General features: G+C 48.6%; 1 protein-coding gene and 1 pseudogene across 1 annotated transcript; both read left to right on the forward strand.

Moving 5' to 3' along the window:
• Nucleotides 1–2,688: 2,688 nt before the first annotated feature.
• LOC115321367 lies at nt 2,689–8,083 on the forward strand (annotated as a pseudogene).
• Nucleotides 8,084–14,304: 6,221 nt separating this feature from the next.
• On the forward strand, nt 14,305–15,382 carry LOC115324386. The gene has a single exon (XM_040218781.3). The coding sequence runs from the start codon at nt 14,591–14,593 to the stop codon at nt 15,380–15,382; it is 792 nt and encodes a 263-aa protein (XP_040074715.1). The 5' UTR covers nt 14,305–14,590.
• The last annotated feature ends 1,435 nt before the right edge of the window (nt 15,383–16,817 follow it).

Raw genomic sequence — 16,817 nt, forward strand, 5'->3', positions numbered from 1 at the left:
GGGTAAATCGAAACCTTAAGATGATGCTAGTGGCCTACACCGAGCGCCACAAGGACTGGGACGCGAAACTGCCCGAGCTGGCATTCGCGACCCGTACAACCACTAATCGGTCAACGGGTCTCACTCCTGCCCAATTAAATTTCGGCAAGGAGCTTGCGTTCCCGCTTTTTAAGTCTCCTTTCTACACAGTCTGGGGGAAGGCTTCGCCCCTACGTGAAGTTCGCAGAGGACCTGCGAAAGCGCTTCTCCGATAACCTAAGAGAGGCCCGAGAAAATCTCGACGTCGCCCGAGTACAGCAGGCAGAACAGTACAACCAGGGGCGACGTGACTTGCAGTTCGAGGTGGGAGATTTTGTACTCCGGCGTACTCACCCACTGAGTGACGCCGCTCGAGGCTTCGCAGCCTCCCTCGCCAACAGATGGGAAGGTCCGTTTCGCGTGCGTGAAAAGTGCTCACCACTCACTTACAAACTAGTTAACTGTGAGTCTAGTGAGGAAACCGGACCTGTTCATGTCACCGACCTTAAACGATTTTTCCAAGCAGAAGACGAAGATTCCTCGTAGGACCGGAACGACACTGACGGCAGTCCCGTTCCGGAAACCCCCTTGTCTCCACCAAGGCGGCGGTATAATCTGCGACGTCGGTGACACCAAAGAGAGAGGAACCTTTTTTTTTTTGTCTCCTTGGCTTTGCCTCTCTCGCATATTGGGGGTAGTTTTCTACTTCCACGGATCTGCCCCTTTTTCAAGAGAGGGGGGAGAGGATTGTGTGCCCACCTCAGAACCGTTATTTCAAACTTTCTGAAAGGGGTCCGAAGATAACGTCAGGCTCAGCCCTCAACTGAGTCCCATGTCGTCTGCTTCTATGTTTTCTACGAAGCTGACTCGTGGACAAAACCGTCGCCACACCCGCCATCTGAACGACACGGCGGCCGGTCTCATCGTGGACCGCGGCCACCCTCTACAGGACGGAGCAGCAGCTGGCTAGGATCAAGGACCACGTGCAAAGCAGCCACCTGGTGGAGCCCTGATCCCGAACAAGCGACAAGCTGGAGCTGACCGAGCCGCCGCGCTCGTCAGCAGCCGCCGCGCTCGTCCAGCAGGCGCCGGCCGGACTTACAACGTCAGTCCGCCCAACAGCGCCATCCACCCCCTGACGCCCACAACGTCTCCGTCATCGACATGCCGGACGAAGCTTGAGGGGGGGGAAGTGTGGGCACCCTGGGGGCTCCCAAGCCAAGTTGCCCGACTGCGAGGCTCAAGCCGAACTTTTCCCGCGTGGCGGCGATGTCACGCCAGCCACGCGCACATCGGATGCGCCGCCTTGATAAGGCAGATCAGAGGCGGCGCACGGAGAGTCGCTGCCTGGACTCCGGCAGCGCCGGTAGCAATGTTAATCGTCTTGTCCATGTCCAATTAAATGTAGTTTCTTGTTGTTGAAACCGTTGGCTCCGTGTTATTCCTCCGGGTCGGGTATGCAGCAAGGCAAACCGACCACAAGCGGAAGCGCAGGATTTCGTCTGCATCTGTTGGCTCTTCTGCTGTTGTTTCTTCGCACCACGTTGTATGTATCGCACATTGAATTCTTCGCGGTTTGATGACACTATTCGCGTTTCCTTAGTTTTAAAGTATACGGACAAAATCGTTTTTGTTAGTTTTTCTTTATTCGAGTGTACTGAAAACGTTTTCAGCACGAAATGCATTTCTGTCTGCATTTTTAACGTTACGTCCGCTTTCTATCGTCCATAAGCGTTCGGGTACTTCGACTGCGTACACCACGATAGAATTTACATTCACTTAACAATAGTAGATTCATTCCAAGTTTTTTTTAGTTTCGCATTTTGATAATAGGCTCGCGACCTGAGGATCATTTCGAGTAGGGATTTGCTGGCGGCAGCGCTCGATAGCGGTCACTTCGAAGACGAAGGCCTGACAAAAGCGTCGCCTTGTCCAAGACTGGTATCAATCGTCCCTTTGACGTGAAGATTAAGCGTTTATTTTGAGTCTCAAGAAATATCTGCGTGGAACTACTAAGCCATGCAATGCCGATTCTCGGCGTTCGCTAGTGGGCGGCCACAGATACCAGCGGACAAAGCATGCAGTATTATTCTCATCTACAGGGGCATGCGAGTGCCAATGCACTAAATCGCAGTTCTCTGCAGTGTATCGCAGCCGTCGATGTGCATCCAAGAACAACTGAAGGAGAGGGTTATCAAGAGTGTAATACCTTTCCTGTGTCTTTTAAGAAGAATACCAACATCGTAAATGCCCACATAACATCAAAAAGAAACAATTTACGTGAGCCAATCTTTCAACACTTGCCACAAATCACAGGGAGCGAAACGATATCATATGTTGCACATTGGAAAGAACTTGAAGCTCACGAGAAACGAGAAGAAAGAAGAAGGCTCGAGACACGAGCGGAACGAGGCGAACGACAGATGCCGATCGAGACACTTCTCTGTAATGATGTATATTCCATTGATTTATTAGTGTAAATGCAGTTTGTGTTTTGTTTTTACACTTATTGCCTGATTTAAATACGACGCCCACACGACCTCTTCAATTCTGAGACATTATGGTGCCGAAACCCGGGAACGAGAACGATTGAGGTGAGCCGATTTTCCACCTTTGTGGAACACCTGCCTGGAACGCTGTTTCCGAGAGCTGTGTGGGAGATCGTCAAATATGGAACGTCTCAAGGCAAAACGTGGAGTGAAGCGGTCGCAAAACACGAAAATTATCCACGAGGCGACAGCGGGGATAGAGACAGCGGACTTGGCATCGCTGACTGCCTGGCTAGAAAGGCTGAAGGCCAATAACAGGGCTCTTCAAGAGTTAAACGTGGAGATAGAAGATCATATATCGAAACAAGACCTCGTCGCAGAATACACTACGGTCACGGAGTACGACGACGAGGCCATCCGAATGATGGCGCTGTTGGACTGCAAGGCAGACTCACTGAGACGTAAAGAACAACAGGCACAGGCCACCCAGATGACCACATCCGCGACAACATCTGCGACTGCCACTACAGACCTGGGAAGATATCGCACCAACATGACTAGCGGCGTGAAGCTTCCCAAGTTACGACTTCAAACTTTCAACGGCGAGGTCAGCGCGTGGCAGAGCTTCTGGGAGCAGTTCGGTCGTGCTATCCAGGAAAACGATAGCATTCCACGATCGGACAAGTTTCAGTACCTGCGCAACCATGTCACCGGACCAGCGGCGGCGGCCATCGCTGGGCTCCAGGCAACTGAGGCCTGCTACGACGATGCCATTGAAATCCTGACACTGCGCTTCGGTGATAAACGAAGGATCGAGCAAAATCATCTGGCGAAGCTCCGAGCACTGACTCCTGCTGCCTCCGCGAAAGACACGAAAGGCCTCCGAAAGATGTACGATCACGTCCAGACGAACATCCGAGGTCTGAAAGGGCTGGGCGTGGGATCGGCAACGTACTGCACGATGATGTCCGATATCCTCCTCAAGGCCTTGCCGAGCGAAGTCGTCGTAAATTATCACCGGCAGCAAGCAAGCAGCACTGCCTACAGGTCGACGGGAGAAACGCAAAACAGTCCGACTTCACTGAATTCACCAGCGGTGCAGGACACCGGACACTCTGTCGACGGACCACTTTCCACCCGGAGCGCTTCAAGGCCGCCCTCTTTCGCCGATGCCGAAGATGAGCTCGCCTATATTCTAAGCTTCCTTCGGATGGAAGTTGAGAGTAGGGAGAGAGCCGGAGTAGTAGAAGAACGGCAAGAGACGCAGAAGAAAAGGACTGAAAGACCCAGAATGCCAGCAGCCTCTGTGCTACATGCAAATATCACAAGCCCCTGCTTCTTTTGCCGGTCCACAAAGCACGCAACAGAAGTATGTACTGGTGACCTCACGTTAGAGGTGAAGAAAAGGAGGCTGGCGGAAGAAAACCGCTGCTTCAAATGCACAATCGGAGGGCACCGGGCGAGGGAGTGTCGGCGGAAGGTGACATGCGCGTCGTGCTCCGGTCGACATGCCACATCCATGTGCGACCCGAACTGGAAACCTAACGTGAAGAAATCGGATAGAGGTGCCCCTGCGACAAGCGTCCAGAACGCAATCTCCGACAGTGCTGACGTCCCATTGGATTCCGAAGTGCTTCTTCAAACGTTCCGAGCCTGGGCTGAGGAAGGAAACCAAACACTTTACGTGCGAGCCATTATCGATGGAGGTAGCCAACGGACGTTCATTTGTGAGGATCTTTCTCGCAAACTCGGCCTCAAGGTTCTGGGATATGTTAGCCTCCGGCTAAATACGTTCGGCCACTCCACGTCACGACCGCAACGTCGGAGACTAGTACAAGTACGGTTGCACAGCCAATACGGCCAAGAAGAGTGCGTCATCGAGGCCGTCGAGGTACCCTTCATCTGTAAAGACGTTGTGCAGGTACCCGTCGACCAAGAATTTGTTCGCCGTATGATGAAAAACGGTCGTCGTATTGCGGACATGCTTCTCTCCCCTCTGGCCACTGCTGAAGAGGGCATTTCCCTTCTGGTCGGTTCAGACCAGTTGTGGCGAGTGAACGGTGACCAAGTGCTGCATTGCAAGGAAAATCAGAAGCTGGTAGCTATAAGCACCATTTTTGGCTGGACCTTTCAAGGCCCAGTGTCAAACCACAGCTCTCTCAAAGGCAGCGCCAGCAGCATGGTATGCGTGCTAAGAACGGAATGCTTCACGAACGAGGACGTCAGAGACATCCTGCGGCGTTTTTGGGAGCTAGAGAGCATCGGAGTTTCTGACCAGCCCTCCAGCAAGATGGAAGAACAGAACGAACTGCTGAACGAGTTCAACCGAACAATACGGAAAGTGAATGGACGGTACGAAGTCGGTCTACCGTTCAGGGTGGGCGCGGGAGAACTGAAGGATAACCGCACGCTGGCATTGAAACGTCTTGAGAGTTTGAAGAGGAGATTGCCACGCGACGAGTCCTTCGCAAAAGATTACGACAACGTCATACGCAGCTACATCACCTCAGGACACGCAGAAAAAGTTTCAACGAACCCATTTTGCGCCGAGTCGACAAACCCACGGATTTATTATATGCCCCATCAGCCCGTAATTCGGAATGAATCCGAAACCACCAGGCTGAGAGTCGTCTTCGACGCTTCGTCTCATCTCCCAGGAGTTGCTTCACTCAACGAACAACTGGAAAAAGGGCCGAATTTGAACGCCGATCTGGTCGGAATCTTGGTGCGCTTCCGTCTACACCCAATCGCCTTAACAGCGGACATAGAAAAGGCGTTTCTGCAGGTCAGCGTTCGACCTGAAGATCGAGACGTCCTACGCTTCCTGTGGTTTCAGAGAGATTCGTCGTCAGCAAGCTCTGAACCAACCGTTGAAGAGTGGAGGATGACGGGAGTGCCCTTTGGGACATCGGCCAGCCCCTTTCTACTAACCGCCACTCTTACTCATCATCTGAGCAACGTCAATGGAGAATTGCGATCGACTGCGGAACTGCTTCAACGGGGTTCTACGTCGACGACCTCCTGATCGGAGCCCCCACTATTGAAGAAGCGGCGCGAATACAGGAACAAGCCAGCCAGATTTTAGAAGATGCAGGAATGAGACTCCGGAAGTGGTCTACCAACGCGACAGAACTGCAAAGATCGTTCGATAATGCTGCATCAACGTCTGCACTCTCTGAGCCGAGAGCTGTACTTGGACTTCTTTGGCGACGTGACGCTGACACGCTGGCCGTTCCAGTGGAGAGAATCCTGAACTTCGTCACGTGCAGTGGGACGACGAAGCGCTATGTACTCCGTGCATCAGCTAGGGTTTTCGACCCGTTGGAACTCCTTGCTCCGTTCGTCATACGAATCAAGGTTTTGTTTCAACGAATCTGGGAACGAGGAATCGGTTGGGACGACGATCTAACGGACGACCTACTGGTGCAATGGCGGCGATGGTGCGCAGAACTTCCACAATTAGTAGAGATAGTGATACCTCGCTGCATCGTGAAGGCGCCAAGAGAAGTCATATGTTCTCTCCAACTACACGTCTTCTGCGACGCAAGTCCGGTGGCCTATGGCACTTGTGCCTACCTGAGGGCTGAACGAGAAGATGGGAAGGTAGAGGTGAACTTGATATTTTCGAAATCACGTGTGGCGCCCATAAAGCGAATAACACTACCTCGACTAGAACTCATGGCTGCAGTGATTGGAAGACGGATGGGCCAGTATCTTGGAGAGATCATGAACATTCAAGAGACCTTCTACTGGACAGATAGCGCTATCACACTTCACTGGATCCGCGGGTCAACAACTCAGTGGAAGCCCTTTGTGGCAAATCGAGTGGCAGAGCTCCAATCTGGAGGGTCACCTTCTACATGGAAGCACTGCCCTGGACAAAAAAATCCGGCAGATTTTATGACACGGGGAATATCTGCGGAAACTCTAAAAGGTATGCAATTGTGGTGGAAGGGTCCAAAGTGGCTTGGTAAAACCGAAGACGTATGGCCGAACCTCGTCATGGGCGATGACGTTCCAGTAGCAGTTATTGCAGAGGAAGGAAAGCTGGAACATCACGTATTGCAAACTGCAACAGAGGGGATTGCACCTCTATTGGAACTTGGACGGTACGGGGCGCTGGAACGGATCCTCAGCATTACTGCATGGATTATGCGGTTTGTAAAGAAGTGCCGAACGCGGCGAAGCCGACGTGAGGGCCCGCTAGCGTCCGAAGAACTTGAACGAGCCGAGGCTTGGTGGATCGCACGAACGCAACAGGAAGCTTTTACACAAGAATTGAACGATCTAAAGGCAGATAAGAAACTGGAGAGGCGATCCAGCATAGTCTTGCTCGCCCCCTTCATTGACCCCAACCGATTGTTGCGAGTGGGGGGACGACTGCAACAATTAAACGAAACAATCGAGATCAAGTACCCGCTTTTGCTACCTCCCGATCACCGCTCCACTGAGTTATTGGTAAGAGACTGCCATCGTCGAGCACTGCACGGCGGACTTCAGGACACCTTAACCCAAGTCCGAGAGCGGTTCTGGATACCGCGAGCAAGACAGCTGGCCAAGAAGGTCATCAACAAATGTAATGGTTGTCGATTGGCCCGACTCAAGCCGGCTTACGCTCCGACCGCACCTTTGCCGCAGGATCGGATCACCCAAGCGAATCCTTTTGAGGTGGTCGGGATCGATTTTGCCGGTCCACTGATGGTAAACACTGCAGCATCAGATGAAAAGTCGTACATTGCGCTTTTCACATGTGCGGTAACAAGAGCCCTACACCTAGAGCTTGTCTCCGACCTATCGACAGAGGCGTTCATCATGGCCTTTCAGCGCTTTACTGCTCGACGGGGCTTACCCAGTGTTGTCTACTCAGACAATGCCCTCACCTTTAAGAGGGCAGCAAAGGACTTATGCGGCGTATGGGACGTGCTCACGAACCGCCGCTTCCAGGACCACTGCTCACAGCATCGGATAAAGTGGAAGTTTATCGCTGAGATAGCAGCCTGGTGGGGTGGGTTCTGGGAAAGGATGGTCCAGACAGTGAAGCGTAGTCTACAGAACATATTAGGAAGGAACAAGTTTAGTTTCGAAGAACTAACGACCATGCTCCAAGAGGTGGAAGCCGTCGTGAATTCTCGACCTTTGGCCCCTGTTAACGACGCTCCACACGAGCAGGAGGCTTTAACGCTGCGCACTTCTTGTTGGGTAGGCGTCTGACGGCTTTCCCATCAGTCAACCTAGAAACTATACCAGGTTCTGCGAGAGGGGACATGACCAGACGTTGGCTACACAGGCAGCAACTACTGGACCGATTCTGGCGGAGATGGCGGAAGGAATACCTCCTTCAGCTCCGCTCCGCACACCGATCGCACGAGACGCGGACAAACGACCTACAGAACGGGGACCTCGTTCTTGTTCACGAAGACAAGACCCCACGGCTCATGTGGAAAACGGGGAGGATCGAAACAGTTCAGCTGGGCAGAGACAACCACGTGCGTTCCTGTCTAGTGCGCCTACCGAGCGGTGTAACGCTTCGGCGCCCCGTGCAGCTCCTTTACCCCCTGGAACTGGCAAGTGAATGAACCAAGGCAACTCTCACGCGGAAAAGAAAGAAGGGGGGGGGGGGGGGGGGAGGATGTTGCAGATTGGAAAGAACTTGAACCTCACGAGAAACGAGAAGAAAGAAGAAGGCTGGAGACACGAGCGGAACGAGGCGAACGACAGATGCCGATCGAGACATTTCTCTGTAATGATGTATGTTCGATTGATTTATTAGTGTAAATACAGTTTGTGTTTTGTTTTTACGCTTATTGCCTGATTTAAATACGACGCCTACACGACCTCTTCAATTCTGAGACATCCTATTCGTGCTAATTTCTACCCTCCGTTAGGATCTGGCTTCCGGGTCCTCCACTGGTACATTAAAGCGCAGCTCTTATGCGCCCGTTTTAGGCTTGAGCGGCGTCACGTCGTTGTCGACGTAACCGCGCTTAAGTGAACTAGAGGAGGGGTAGTGAGATCAGGCGCCGAGGCGCGCCATGCAGTGCTTTGAAGCGGCGCTTGTGGAAAGGTCCCGGATGTACGCGGTGGCTCTGCGGACGTAATGGTTGTAGGATCCGACCGCTTCCGAGCGTTCCGGAGGCCCTGGGCGAGCAGAGTTGGCTTGCGTTTTTGGCAGGTCGAAGTGGCCCCCATTCTGAACCGCTCTTTACCCCGTGTTACCCGTATCTGCTGTCGCTTATGGCCATTGAAGTACCGTGCCCAATCGGCGTCGACAACGCCACTGCTTCGCTCCGGGGTGCCAGAGGGGCTATCAGTGGCGGAAAGGTGAGCAGCAGTCGCTGTTCTCAGTACCTCAGAGGAAGAACAAAGAAAAGTTTGAAACATCGTTGATAACACGAGACATTGTTCACATTATAAACGATGAAGAGGTACGCATTCCGCGTGGAAAGCCGCAGCTCTTGCCGGGAGCTTCCGAATGCTCCGAGCTACCCATCAAAGAAAGCGTCGCAGCCAAAGCCCACGAGAAAGCGAAAAAACGCTGATGTTTCCTTAGTTGACGGTAAAAGAAAGACCACACACTGCCTCTCCAATTGCCTGCAGCAGCACTGCAGCACCACACCGGCTTTAGCCGATACCTGGGCATTTGATGAAGCCTGTATGCCCGAAGGACACTCCACGCTGCGCGTCCCCTCCGAGTACTGGAGCCATCACCGAGTTCTGAGCATCAGCGGTCTCGTGTATTCTAAACTTAAAATGTGCGACAATGAAGTTTTATCCGAGAGAGTACCCTAGTGAAAAATACACCAGCTCGAGGGCTGGTGTGACTTGATGTTACACCCGACTTTTTCACAGATGTGATTTGGGACGTTTTCTGGTGTGACACCAGAAACCTGGTGTTCTGCTGTGACACCAGAAATCTGATGTGTGGGTATGACACCAGAAATCTGGTGTTCTGATGTTACACCAGAAATCTGGTGTTCTGGCGGGACATCAGGTTTTGTTGTAATATGATACCAGACCACCTGTTGACTGGGTGTTGCTTTACTCACAAAAAAGCGTACAATGATAAGTTTGACAACAACGCTGCTGCCATAATTACTTTATTCAAAAAAGCAAAAAAGCACGACAGTAAAGCTTCTGAAGCTTTACTGTTGTAGGGAGTTGGCCGTGATCAACTGGAGTTTGTCCGGAGCCACTGCCCTGCGTCGAAGAACCGGACGCCCTGTCGTTCCGAAATTCTTGGCCTTTCAGCTTGCGGTTGACTCGTGTCTTAGTTACGCTGATCCGTTCCGCGTACCCCTCCGCACCAGAAATTTCCTCTTCTAAGGCATCATATTCGACAGATAGCTCGATTTCCTTGTCCAGCTCTTTCAGGGAAGCCTCCTTACGTAGAAGAATATCAAATGTTCCGTGGCCAGCAGACGCCAGTCTCGTTGATGATCTTTGTTGTGGCGGCTCGCAGGGTAATCCTCTTTCGCTTCAGGCGGTCGACGCCCCCTTCGCTCGTAGCAGGCATATCGGCCCCAAAAACTGTAATAATTACTAGCTTCCTTTGTTGCTTTGCTACCGAACCAAGCTCGTCGGAAGTAAGGAAAGCGCACCAACACATCTTTTCGGCTTCGACTCACAAAGAAGACTTCTTTACTTTCTCAAACTTAAACAAGAATACCGGCGGAAAGGGAAAGAGAAACCCTCGAAGAGGCCAGCCGGCGAGCGCCCCAAGCTGCTCAGGGCCACCCGGGAAAGTGCTCGGGACGAGGGGGGTACTTCTTGAGCACAAAGGAGCCCGCCGCGGGGTCGCGACCACCAAAACGGGAGGAAACAAGGCACCCCGTCGGGGGACGGAGAGGCACACGAACTAATAGAAAACACGCGCGCGGACCGGGGGGAGAAGTCAACAAAACACAACTCTGGTGTCACATCAAACTGCGTGGTGTGCACACCAGGCTGCCTGGTCGGCGCATGTGTCCTTGTGATGTGACACCAGACTCCCTTGGTGTACCCATCAGGCTGATGTGCGGGTACACCAGCATTTCTGGTGGGCACGCCAGGCTGGTGTGTTCGTATCATCAGCATCGCTGGTGGGCACACCAGATATTCTGGTGTCACATCAGGATTCTTTGATGTCACACCAGGATTGCCTGGTGTATTTTTCATTAGGGTAGTGATTTTTTCACGAGACAGCATGCCTGATGTTGTATACACTGTTCATCTTTTTGGCCGCATGGTTGAAGGAGGACGCGTCGTCAGCTGCGAGGAAGCTGAGGTTCTTCTCCGAGATGTCAACTCCTATCGCCTCTGTGGAGGTGGCGTGCAGACAAAAAATAGGTCCCGCGAGCAACACCGCAGTGGTAGTCCCCCTTCTTTCGTCCGTTCTCTCGATGTTTTTTTTTCGCTATGATGGTTTAAATTATATTAATTTTTATTTTCAACTCTAGTATTAATGGACTGAAATCAAGTTTTGGAACAATGTCGGCGCAAATCCCTCATATTTAGGATAAATGTAGCAGGATGTAGCTGGGTAAGCCCTTTGGCGCAGTTCGGCGCAAATCGCGCAGTAATCACATCACCAGCAGTTCCATGTTGGCAAGAAGTGAACACACACTGGAGATTTTTTAATAGTGTTCTCAAACCGCGTTTTGAGAATTCAGCCAAAAACAAAAGGCAATACACTAATGCAGAAACATGGAAAAGCACCATTGATGGTATCCTGAAACAAACGTCTAACTCGTGATTACGGCTTTCTTTTTCGCTGCATCCGACAGAGTAACGAAATGGCCGCCCAAGTCGAAACTCAACATTTTTTTATTTTTTCTCAGAATGTTGCAAACTATATCATTTCCAAGCAGGTCGGCACTATGTGCCCTTGTAAATAAGTATTCTACTACTACTAGGCCAAGAATGCTGCACCCGGACTTCTTGCAGTAACTTATTGCAGCGGCTGCGTGGGCGAGTCCAGGATCCTATAAGAAACTGTGATGTCAAACTTGTAAAAAAAGATTCGACGTCTCTGTTTATCGATTTGCTCTTACGCTCCATTATACCATTGCTGCGACGAAGTGTCCCTGAGCCCAAGGAAGGAAGAAGGGACAGAAAGGGAGACAAAGAAGTTAACCCGGGGTATTTCTTGAGCACAAAGCGGTGCGATAGGCAGATATAGAAATACGACTAAGCGCGATAATAATCGTGCGCATTTTTTCTGAATATGTAAACCACGAAAATAGCTGATGTCAAAGGGACGGTAAAATAAATTTTGAGTTTACAATTCACAATGGATATTTGTTGATGATATTATTCCATAACTGCGGATGCAGGTTGTGCGTCCAAGACTGGCTCCACACTGTCCAGTAAAACGTTGCTTTCGGTAGCAGAGGTATCAGGTGCTGGAGGCGACGGTCGGCCTCAACAAGAGAGATGGGGAGGGGAACCTCCGTGACGACACAGCCCAAATGGGGTGACCTAGAAAAGGCAGGGTGCTGCAGCTTTCAGATCTGTTTTGACTGCACGCATAGCCATTGATGAAAGAACTCGCGATTACTACTGCCATGTTTTCCAACAACCTCCTTCGCCATACTCGGGGAACTTTTGTAGAACGATTCGACGAGTGATGAAGATGATATAGCACTAATAGTATTTTGTTTTTATTTATGCGTATTTGTCCTCGAAATCACATATCCACAAACAACAGATGCTAAAAAAAGAAGAAGCTTTTTTTTAATTTTTTTCGGGAAAGCATAGTGGGGTGACGTCAGCAACGTTTGCCCTGGCTCTCAGTCGTGTAGCAAGAAAACTGTAACAAGAAAACCAATAAAAAAGAAATTTTATTTTATTTTTGATTCCAGTACAGACAAGCTTCCCCCACTCTAGAAGGCTAACATTTTGTGCTGCACCTTCCGCTTCCTTTTATCTTTATTTAATTTCAGAGATATATAGACTACTACGATATAATAAAACCTGCGAATTGTTGAAAATTACTTTCAGTGTCCCCTCAAAATCTGTTGCTGATTTGTTCGATATCTACCTGAGAATGCTTTTATTGTTCATGTAGGGGTGGAAAGTTGTCATCATTGTAGTTTTGAACGTAGCGGTGGAATACCGAGCGCCGCAATCAACCATCGGCGTTTGGAACCCTGCTTTTTTTCTTAGTACACTCCCCTGTCGCGTAAGCACATAGGCAAAAATGGCGCATGTCCGTCTGCCACCAATGCGCATGCGCATACAAACCCAAACAAAGTTTGAACGTGGGCAAAAAAAAAAAAAAAGAAAGAACTCGTCTGCTACCGGCGCGCATGCTCAAGAACTACTCCGGAAGCGAGTTCCGCTTCCTTCGTTGGTGAGGTGGAGCAAAGGCGCCCGGTGAAGCAAGCTGGCTTGGGCGCCGCTCAAGCAACAGCGCTTCCGACGGTAACATCTTTTAATTAAAACCCGAATCGATGCGGCCGCGTGTCTCGGCGAGCAGCCACACGCTGCAGACGTTCAATAAGAAGACACCGCGTTGAATTCCCAAGCAACGAAAGCTCGAGCTTAGCAGACAAACCCTAGGCAATCTACGCGCCTGTCACCGACACGTCTCGCACGCGAAAGGCGCTCACCTATATTGGTGGGCCGATATTCTGCGTAGAACAGTGACTTTAATGACGCGATTTCGATTCGATTCGGCACTTTATGCTCGCCTGTCTAGGAGTCTCAATATTTCACGGGTCACTGTGGTCGATTTGGATGTGTTGTGATGGCTTGTGTTCGAGAGTTAAGCCACTGTCAAGCTGAATCCCCCATCACACAAAAAACAATCTGCAAACAGTGTCTGAGGCATTCCTTCTATGACGGTCACATTGGTAAAAAAATGTCTGTAGCATGCATGCTCCAAACATATCTATCTATAGAAAGTTCTAAAGATGTATCTATGTATCTATATAACGTTTGAACGTGCTTGAGGAGTGCCCACAGGTAATTTTCTCATCCTATCTGCACTGAACGCCATGTCACTTAAAATCAATGCGTGCCAAAGATCGCTTATATAAAGCATTTTTAAAATCGCGAGACTTGGTCAAACTAGCAGAATTTAAGTTACTGAGAAACCACCTGAACGCAGATTTGAGGCGTGCAAAGCGAAACTATTATAACCAACTTTTTGATTTTGAATGTATGAAGCATCCTGACTTGCTTTGGAAAAGACTTAATGCTCTCTTGGGCAAAAATACTAACAATGATAGAATAGAAAAATTAGTTATTGATGGGATGGAAAAGTGCGGTTCTGAACTATCAGATGCTTTTAATCGTTATTTTGTGAACGTTGGGTCTAGTACCTACTGCAGTGATGCAGCACAAAATATACCTAGAGTTTGTGATACTATATTTTTTTATCCTACCGATGAATATGAAGTTTTTTCGACGATAAATAATTTACGCAACAATCACAGTTGCGATGCTGATAGTATAAACATTAAACCCGTGAAATTTGTTGTCGACCTCATTGTGCCTTGTTTAACACATATTTATAACCTTGCTCTTTCGTCGGGTGTGTTTCCCACAGGCATGAAAACAGCAAAAGTAACAGTACTGTTTAAGGCAGGAGATAGAAATAGTATGGGGAACTATCGTCCAATATCCATTCTTCCTATTTTTTCAAAAGCCTTAGAAAAGCTTATGCACTCAAGGATCACAAATTTCTCAGATCATCATAATGTATTAATAGAATCTCAGTTTGGGTTTAGAAAATTTAGGTCTACCGAGTCTGCCCTTTTGCACCAAAAAGAAATTATTTTAGATACTTTGAAAAAAAGTTAACAACGATTGGCGTTTTCCTTGACTTTAGTAAAGCGTTTGATTGCATCAACCATGGTATACTTTTAGACAAGCTATTTTCGTATGGCTTTCGGGGAGTTTCATTTTCATTGTTAAGGTCATATTTTGAGAACCGTTGCCAATATGTTTCCATAAACGAGCATAGGTCCTCTTTGCTTAACATTAATTGCGGTGTTCCCCAAGGAAGCATTCTAGGTCCCCTTTTATTTCTTTTTTATATAAACGATATAGTTGCTATTGACTCTGATGTAGATTTTATTATTTATGCAGATGATACAAGTATGATCATTTCTGATTCAAATAGTGAACGTCTTATCAGCAAAACAAATAATGTCCTTTCAAAATTAAAAACCTGGTGCATAAACAATTCCCTTCATATAAATGCTAGCAAGAGCAAGGCTATAATATTCCAACTACATTCCAGAACTCAAGCAACCTCATCCTCTCTTCTGAAATATGGCACTGATATTATTCAATATGTTGAAAATATAAAAACTCTTGGTGTATTTTTTTCTTATAACATGTCTTGGAACGACCATATTAGACACGTTCGCACTAAACTTTCTAGAATAGTGGGTGTGTTAAATAAATATAGAAACATTTTACCCACAAGTGTCAAAATTCAACTTTTTAAATCACTATTCTATCCCATCTTATGCTACGCGCACCTAGTGTGGGGGTCTACCGGCGCAACGAACTTAAACTTGCTTCGAATATTGCAAAAAAAAGCTCTACGAGCCATAGCTAATGTCTCTTCAACCTCTCCATCCTTGCCACTGTTTGAGAAGTACTCCATACTTGACGTTTCAAAAATGTATCCACAACGATTAATATTAACATTCCAGTCTGCCATGAAAGGTAAATATGATACTTTTCTCGCTATTGCGGACCTTCATTTGCACGATTCCATTCGTCAAACACGTCAGATACATCCATGGCATATACCACAATCACGAACTAACTTTGGACGTCAAAGAATTAAACATGCACTTCCCGAGCTACTAAATCATATCGCATTATTAGGAATTGATGTTATGTCAGTGGGCAGAAATGATATCTCTTGCATTGTATAATACTTAAAACATACCTTCTATTGTTTTTTTGTTTTTTTTTTCTGTGTTAGTGTTGCTTGCCTTGTAGGGGTACCAAAGGGCCGGTCAAGCTGCAAATAGCAGCTTTTTTCCTTTGGTTTTCCCCCATCGCTGATGGAAATAAAGAAATGTTTCAATGTTTCAATGTCTTTCATATGCGGACCACAAGTGTGTGCTTCCTTTGGGGGGTTGTGGTGACGTCAGAACGCCAAGCTCTGGTGTGTTCTGAATGAAAGGTAGAGGGTAGACCTCAAGGCAGCTTGCTTTGAGGTCTACCCACCATCCTTCAATCAGAGCCAATCGGAGCTCGGCGTCTTTCTGACGTCACCGCAACTCTTGCGCAAGAAGCAGACGACTTGCTCTCCGCATACTATACGAGCAGTGCGACTGCAAGCTTCCCGATAAACAGGAGTAAAACCACAGTGTCGCACATTTTCCAATGTGGCACGCGATCAAAATGTATTACGAATTTCCTTTTCAAGACGAAAGTATAAATGAACGCAGCGAGCGGCTGCAGGGGACCTGCCCGGGTGCTGGTTTGCAAATTGTCTCGTAGCGGCTTTCGGGAGGCGCGGGAGAGATCTGCGGCGGTCGCATCAAGGGACCGCGCTTTTCTGGGAAGCGTCTCTAAGCGCGTTGCCATTTTCGTCTTGAGAACCGAATGCGAGACGTGTGCTTGTCAAGCAGTTGGGTTAATCTGTCACTGGGACGAGGGAGGCGACGTGTGAGCCTTTCCATGAACGCGTGCGTGCGGCGCTTTCTATATGTTTACTTGTTCGCTGGCTTCGGTTATGTCTTAATGTCGAATCAAAATTTACTGTCCTAAGATTCGTCTAACTCGGTGCGGCCTTCCTTCTCTTCAAGAATCGGCGCAATGTTCAATATTTCCGGTTTTTTTTTTTTTTTTGCATTTTTTACGCGACGATATTTTTAGTGTAGTTGATTACCACCATCAAAACGCATATCATAAGAGTAGAGCGTAGAGCAAAACGCGAACGTCTTTCTTTTACATCACGAGCATATGGGATTACGTATTCAGGGTCTTTAATAAAATCGAGACGGAAAAAATAACAACAACATTTCGTGGTCTTGTTGATGTTTGGATTTAATGTTGTTCTATCGCTATAGGTACGTCAGAGAGGGGAGATGGTCGTGCATGATCCTTCCTTAATGAGGGATAGACCAACGCGTCCCACAGTCGCCAACAGCCTGAAAAAAGAATGGCGAGCCTTGAGCTTCGTAATTATTATTGCTCCTCAGCTAATCTGATTGCCGCATCTGCCAATATGAACGCCGAACAACGAAGCAAGAAGTGTGTGAGATAAGGCGGGCCAATAGGAGACAAAGATTTAGAAATAAACCTTGTTTTGTTTTCCAGTTTTATTACAAATTAAAAAAAAAAAAAAAAAACAGTGGG

This window comes from Ixodes scapularis, unplaced genomic scaffold, assembly GCF_016920785.2.
Source record: "Ixodes scapularis isolate PalLabHiFi unplaced genomic scaffold, ASM1692078v2 PGA_scaffold0__279_contigs__length_252992795, whole genome shotgun sequence".
In the NCBI taxonomy this organism is placed as follows: Eukaryota; Metazoa; Arthropoda; class Arachnida; order Ixodida; family Ixodidae; genus Ixodes; species Ixodes scapularis.

Coding starts and splice junctions, on each gene's coding strand:
- LOC115324386 (XM_040218781.3), top strand. CDS start 14,591: ATGATCATTTCTGATTCAAATAGTGAACGTCTTATCAGCAAAACAAAT.